Source organism: Trichechus manatus, unplaced genomic scaffold, assembly GCF_000243295.1.
Source record: "Trichechus manatus latirostris isolate Lorelei unplaced genomic scaffold, TriManLat1.0 scaffold00012, whole genome shotgun sequence".
In the NCBI taxonomy this organism is placed as follows: Eukaryota; Metazoa; Chordata; class Mammalia; order Sirenia; family Trichechidae; genus Trichechus; species Trichechus manatus.
In genome coordinates, this window is record NW_004443948.1 from 10,062,246 (window position 1) to 10,070,215 (window position 7,970).

At 35.4% G+C, this 7,970-nt stretch overlaps 1 protein-coding gene across 1 annotated transcript in view; it reads left to right on the forward strand.

Moving 5' to 3' along the window:
• GBE1 (1,4-alpha-glucan branching enzyme 1) overlaps positions 1 to 7,970 on the forward strand; it is a 311,336-nt gene that overhangs the window by 219,159 nt on the left and 84,207 nt on the right. Inside the window, exons 11-12 of the mRNA XM_023726637.1 lie at positions 2,009 to 2,119; positions 6,363 to 6,534. Of these exons, the coding sequence (XP_023582405.1) occupies positions 2,009 to 2,119; positions 6,363 to 6,534 (283 nt within the window). The remainder of the gene's footprint in view (positions 1 to 2,008; positions 2,120 to 6,362; positions 6,535 to 7,970) is intronic.

The following is a 7,970-nucleotide window of genomic DNA, read 5'->3' on the forward strand; positions in this document are numbered from 1 at the left end:
GTAGCTCCTTTGGCCTGATTCCTGCCTGTAGAATTCCAAGAGGCAGACAGCATTTTTTCTTTTATTTCTCACTCTGCCCCCTTCAGACTAAGCTGATGGGTTTTCTACTGTGGTAGTTGGTTAGATCCATCAGTCACAGGCTTAATCTCTTTAACAAAAGATTGTGTAGCCATGTCCTTGGTGAACATTCTAGGACATGTTTCCTTAGTTTACATAATAGAATTTTCCAAATCTAAGTTCTGTTTTCATTTTGCACAGTTCATTTTTAAGTCCATCTCTTTCCTATAACATTTTACTATAAGTGGTAAGGAGATACCACACGGCCCCTTTAAGGTCTTGCTTAGAAATCTCCTCAACCAGATATCCAAGTTCATCATTTATAAGTTCTACCTTACAACAAACATTTGAACATAATTTGGACAAGTTCTTTGCCACTGCATAAAAAGCATCACCCTTACTCCATTGTCTATAGGACATCATTTTCTTTTAAAGCCTCACCAGAAGCTCATTTAATATCCACATTTCTAGTAACATTTTGTTGCTTGTGTCATATGTATGCTTTAAGATGATAGTTACTTTTTCTGTAGCTCTCCTCACTTCTTCTGAGCCCTCACCCGAATTGCCTTTGACGTCTGTAATTCTACCAACAGTCCGTTCAAGACAATCTAGGCTTTTTCTATTAATCACCTTAGAACTCTTCTCGCTTCCACTCGTTGTTAGGTGCCATTGAATTGGTTCTGACTCATGGCGAAAAGTACAAGCAGGCTGAACCCCACTGCTGATACCAAAATCTGCATTAGTTTTTATTGCTGCATAACAAATTCCAACAAGCTTACCATCTTAAAGCATCACCCAGTTATTATCTCACAGTTTCTGCAGATAACATCCATTATATTCACAGACCCCACACACACTAAGGGAGGGGATTACGTAGAGGTGTGGATACCAGAGAGCAGAAATCACAAGGCCATTTTAGAATTCTGCCTACCAGAGAGTAGAGTTGACACTTTGGGCATAGAAATGAGCTCATGTAGAAAAAGTGGGTTGAGTAAAAGAGAAGAGGCTACTTATTTTTAGGACATAACCCTAAGGAACACCAGCTTTTATAGGATAGTCAGAGGAAGAGATTGTGCAAGATGGCCAGAGTGGTGTGAGAACAACAAAAACAAAAACAGAAAAACAAATGATAGACTAAGAAGGAGAGCGTTTCACGGGAGGAATAAGATCGTAAGTGTCAACATATACAGCAAGTACTAACCTAAGGAGACAGTCATCTGAGATTTTGGCAAGATCAGTTACATCAAACAGCTGTTAGAGGGGCTGAAGTCTTATTGAAGAGTGAGAATCATGTGAGGATGTGGAGACCAAAAAAGTGTATGTTATTAAAATGATAATTATTTTATGATAATTTGCCTTTGGAGCCCTGGTAGCACAGTGGTTAAGCACTCGGCTGATAACCAAAAGGTTGGTGGTTCGAACCAAACGAGCCTCTTCACGGAAGAAGAATGTGGCAGTCTGCTTCCATAAAGATTACAGCCTTGGAAACCCCATGGGGTGTCTGAAATAATTGTTCTTTTTTGATTATTGGTGTTCAGGAATATTACAAGGAATTCTTCCTGGTAAAATGCCTTTTTCATTCAAACCTCAAAAGATAGAAAGTATATCTCTACCTTGTGAAAGTTACAGGCAGACATACTGCATAACAGTAATTTACTATAGTCGTTAATTAAGAGGTAGAAGTTATTATGGGGGAGAAATGTTGTAAAGATCCTAAAGTGTAATAATAAAACCATATGCCCAAAAGCACAACACACACACACACACACACACACACATAATATACCACTGTCATTTGGACAGTCTGTATAAAAATTATAATATCAGTAAAAGTTTAAACAATGAGATCTTTACTATATGGGTAGAGATTGTGTCTATGTGTCAAATAAAGGATTTAAAGTAAGAAAAATAATGGTTAATTCAAATGTTTATTTTTCTTTCTTGTGTCTAGCTACTTAAAGAATTTAAAGATGAAGACTGGAACATGGGCAATATAGTGTACACCCTCACAAACAGACGCCACCTTGAAAAATACATTGCTTATGCAGAGAGCCATGATCAGGTAAATGATGTTTTTGTAAAGGGGATATGTATAAATGTATTATCTGTCGGTCGGTCTATCTCTGTATATTTATAAACAAATCTAAATACAAACTTCTATTGCTTAATGTAGTTAATATAAACTCATTTTGCGTTTGTTCTTTATATAAAAATACTCATACTTGAGAAATATTTTAAAATTCTTTTGTAGATCGAGAAATTCCAGCTTCAAAATGTGGTAATATGTTTGCCCGGCCAAACAGTAATTAATAGATTGTAAATTGCAATTGCAATGTTGTATGTTTTCCTACTGAGGAATATTGGTGCTGATCCAGGGTAATTTTAGTTTCCATTTGGTGTTTTCTTCTATATATTTTTTTAATGCCTCAGGCAAGCTTTTGCCACGCTTTTCCTCAATCACAGAGCTCTCCTGCTAAGTGATCACTGTGACTCCTGTCTCGTTCTCAGCTTCAGCCCATCCTCTCTAATGCAGTCTAAGGTATTTTTTAAAGAGAAAAGCTTATCTTGTTACCCAAAATCTATTGGTTTAAGCTTGTCGTTCAAGGCGGCTCATATCCTAGCCCAAGCTAAAGTTCCTAGCTTCATTCCCTGCTTTACCCAGCAAGCATACCATTATTGAATGTTTTAAAATTTCCATCCATTCCTGAACAGATCAGTCTTGTTTAAATCTTGTACTATTACCCCCGTATCTAACCTGTTGCTGTTAAGTGAATTCTGACTCATAGCAACCCTATAGGACAGAGTAGAACTGCCCGATAGGGTTTCTAAGGAGCGGCTGGTGGATTCAAACTGCTGACCTTTTGGTTAGCAGCCGAGCTCTTAACCACTGCGCTACCAGGGCTCCACCCATCTACCTACATCTGCCTAATTTCCTGACAAGTTTCTACTCCGGTATAATGACCTGGCTCAGGTATTGCATTGTCTTTGAAGCTTTCCGCCAGTTGACCAGGGAAAAATAGTTGCTCCATCCATATGTTTCGATCACTTTTTAGGCAGAAAATTTGTTCCCATAACCTTCGTATTTCTAGCCTTCAGCAGTGTGAATGCTTGTAGTAACAACTCAATAGATATTAGATAAAAAAAAAAAAAATGAAAAAAGTGGCTAATTATTTAAAGACATATTAATCCCCATAAACATCAACAGCATCAACATTTACGTTTTTATGGTTTGAAAAGGAAATCCTAGAATTTTAAAAAATTATTTGCAGAATATGTATTAAGAAAATTAAAGCTGAAACAATAAATTTCTCTATAATTTTAGAAGAAATTAGCCATCTAAGGTAGATAGGTGCTTTTTGAAGTGTTACCTCTACTTATTAAGAATGTATGTCATTCTTATACACGGGGATTGGCAAACTATGACCCTTGGGCAAAATCGTATCCGCTGCTTGTTTTTCTAAGTAAAGCTAATCAGAATACCCTCATGCTCATCATTTGCACATTGTCTGTGATTGTTTTGTGGTATAATGGCAGACTGAGTAGTTGAGACAGATAAAACAGCCACAATGCCTAAAATATTTACAGTATGACTTTTTGTAGAAAGTATCCTGACCCCTGAAGTACAAATATGCTAAATTTCACAACTTCCAAATTAGGGCAGTGTCTTCTTTTCAACTATTTGGATAACATCTGCTGGACTAAATTACCACAAACCGAGTGCCTTACAACAACAAGAATTTATTCTTTCACAGTTTTGGAGGCTAGAAGTCTGAAATAAAGGCATCAGCAGCAGGGCCGTGTTTTCTCTGAAGGCTCTGGGGAGGTGTCTGTCCCGTGCCTTTCTCTTACCTTCTGGTGTTGCTGGCAGTCCTTGGTGTTCCTCGGCTTACAGATGCATCAGTCCAGTATCATTATGTGATGCTTTCCCTCTGTGGCTGTCTCTGTGTCTCTTCTCTTAAGAACAGCAGTCATATTGGATTGGGTGCCACCCTAATCCAGTATGGCCTCAGTTTAACTTGACTGCACCTGTAAAGACTTTATTTCCAATTCAGGACACACCTGCAGGTACCAGCAGTTAGGATTTAGCATCTCTTTTTCGGGTACACAATTCAACTTCCAACAGTATCTTACTCCATACAGCGGATTAAATAAATAACTATGAAAATGCCAAAACTAAAATGCAGCAAAACTGAAAATAAATAATAATAGTTTAAAGGGAGAATTAAAAAACAAACAAACTCTCACCAAATATACAATTGTATGAAATCTAAATTTTATCTTCCGACTGCAAACTCATATCAGTTTTATCACATCAGGAGCTCCAGATATATGTTTATTTTCCATGATTAATGAAAGGGTAAATAACTGAATAGAATAAATTAACTAAAGATTAAATTGAGAGATTTTTTTCATAATTTTTTCCCAAAATCTACATAAACATTATAGATTTACCAAAAATTCTTTCACCCTTTAAAGATTCATGTAATTGTCTTGTTTTACTAATTGTCAGGAATGTAGAAATTGAAGCAAATTGCCTAGTTCTTTCTAAGAAGAAATGTACTGTGATCTTTACATCTGATAAAAATTTAAATATTGAAATATATGTATTTATATAATGAATAATACAGAAATATATCCATCATTGTAAAAATATATTTGGAAGTTATTTTAGAATTTTAAATAAATTTCTAACTTTCTTAACAATTAAATTTATAAAATTCATTAATAAAATTGATAAAATTAACTGAACTTTATCCCATATCTCAATAGGATTATTTAGAGGGGGCTAGCAATTTGATATGAGAATAAACTTCACCTGTGAACCTAAGCAGAAGTTACCAAACATTTCCTTTAGAATTTTATTGGCATGTATTTGTTTTATATGTTAGGATTTAAAATATTTACTTATACTGTTTACCGGTCTCTTTCATTGCTGTCTCTTATAAGTCAGTGAACAAGGGGAATGTTTTGATAAACCAAAAAATTTGAAATCAAATATTATGGATGACAATTACCATCTAATATCAAACTCTGAGAACTCTTATGGCAGTGACCATATTCTGAGCCAACTTCTCCTGGGCCCTCCTAATAGGGCAAGAACCACAGAATGAGTAGTTCTTCTTTCAACAGTTGTTTTATAGAAAAGTCATTTTAATCAGTAGTAGGTTAGAGATATAATAGGTTTGAACGTAAAATAATTTTTCTAAAAGTGAAATAATTGTAATAGAGTAATGAGATCACAGGTTCATGTCTAGTATATGTTTTCCTGTATGTTATTAGTTAGCTGTTGTTAACCAGGAACCATGGTGGCACAGAGATTAAGAGCCCAGGCTGCTAACCAAAATGTCAGCAGTTCAATCCGCCAGCCACTCCTTGGAAGCCCTATGGGGCAGTTCTACTCTGTCCTATAGGGTCACAATGAGTTGGAATTGACTCGATGGCAATGGGTTTTTGATTGTTAACCATGAATAATTCAGATTGTTAGGAAGCCTCCCTTCTGCTACGTAGGGCTTTTTTAACTACCTGCTCCAATTATCAATATTGTATTTTATTTTCAGATAAACTAATTTTCAGATAAATGGCAAATAAAATGAGCAAACAAATGTATAATGAAAAAAAATTCTCAACCTATTGCTTCTGCTTGGGGAGGGGGGAACCATTGTAACATTTTTATACATATACATAAAGTTTATATATAGTAAACTTTATATATTAATGTTGTTGTTGTTAGGTACCGTCGAGTGGGTTCCAACTCATAGTGACCCTGTGTACAAAGGAAACACTGCCCCGTCCTGTGCCATCCTCATGATTGTTGTTATGCTTGAGCCCATTTTTGCAGCCACTGTGTCAATATATTAATGTAGATATGTGTATATGTATATAAGTATGTATGTATTATGTAAATGATTTTTCAGAAACTGTCATTCTTTCAAAACAGATGAAACAATAGTATGGTAAACTATTTTAAAATTGTGTTTAGAATTCTCAACATTATAACAAATGCTCATTCCAGTTTTAGAAAATATAAGGCATCAGCTCAGGTGTAGCGATTATTCAGACAGCTCATCGTGAGTTTTTCACCAAGGTCTTATAAAAATAAAAATCAGGCTTGCAGACAAGCTTGTCGAGCTCTAAGGTATTTTACAAGCTCACTTCAGCGTAGACTGTAACTGTTGGAAAATACAGGAACTTAATGTTAATTCACACATCTTCCCATCCTAGGGAATCATGTGTTACTCTAGTATAAGTCACAACTACTTAGTACCTATTGTTTGCATTCATTCCAGTGACTTTTATTTCTGTAGGCACTTGTTGGTGATAAGACGCTGGCATTCTGGTTGATGGATGCAGAAATGTATACAAACATGAGTGTGCTGGCCCCTTTTACTCCAGTCATTGATCGTGGAATACAGCTTCATAAAATGATTCGACTCATTACTCATGCGCTCGGAGGTGAAGGTTATCTCAACTTCATGGGTAAGTATGAATTGAACACATGTCCTATCTATATTTAAAATGTTAACTAGTATTATATGTGATGTAAATTATGGAGTATATTTTGATTTGGCTTCAGATGGGAAGTACAAAATTACAACTTTATTTCTACAGTAGACTGTCAAGTGTTAACTAAAAAAGTAAATTATCATAAGATTATTGTTATACTAATATATAATTTAAAAATATAGTCCGAGAGCTTGTATTTTACTGAGTATTGATTTCAACAAGTGGACTAAACTAATTTTAAAATTTGGAATTAATTATTATTATTCTGAATTACTGACTCTGCTTATTTTATTATTGTAGTGTTTGCACATTAAACACATAAGAAAGATATAATTGTCCTGTAAGAAAATATCAGTTAATATTATTGATTAGAATTGAAAAGATCCTCTTTAAGGTAATTACATAATAATATGCTTATTTTATAAATGTGAAAACTAAGGCCCAGGGTATAAACATTTATTTTTAAAAAATAGGGAGAATGTGAATATTTAAAGATCATTGATAAAATATAGAAATCAACTGTTTTTTCTGTTCTATTTCATCAACAACAGACACTTGAATCTTAGTTTTAGAAAACTTCACCTACTTTTAGGCTAGAGAGAAACAGAAAAGACCATAAAATATATACAGATTGCCAACATATTTTTCTACAGTAAAAGCCTTATAGCTTTAAAAAAAAAAAAAAAAAACTCATTGCCATTGAGTTGATTCCAGTTCATAGTGACCCTATAGGACAGAGTAGGGTTTCCAAGGAGCAGCTGGTGAATTCGAACTGCCAGCCTCTTGGTTAGCAGCCAAGCTCTTGACCACTGCACCACGAGGGCTCCCTTAGAGATTTAGAGTAATTAATTCCTACCTGGAAGTTTTATTTTTTTTTATAGTACTTCAGGTGAAGGCTTACAAAACAAATAGTTTCTCATGAAACAGTAGTCCACATATTGTTTTATGACATTGGTTAACAACCCCACAACATGTCAACCCTCTCCCTTCTCGACCTTTTGTTGTTGTTGTTGTTGTTGAAAATATACATAGCCAAAGATACACCATTTCAAAAATTTCTACATGCACAGTTCAGTGACATGGACTACACTCTTCCAGTTATGCTGCTATTCTCACTTTAGATGAAGGCTTACAGAACAAAATAGTTTCTCATTTAACAGTTAGTACACAGGTTGCCCTATGACAATGGTTAACAACATCACAACACATCAACACTATCCTTGTTCAACCTTGGGTTCCCTATCACCAGCTTTCCTGTCCCCTTCTGCCTTCTGGCCCTTGTCCCTGGACTGCTGTACCTCATTAGTCCCATTTGGTCTTATGGGGCTGTCTACTCCCCGGCTGAACGGTGAACCTCGGAAATGACTTCACCACTGAGCTAAAAGGGTGTCTGGGGGCCATACTCTCGG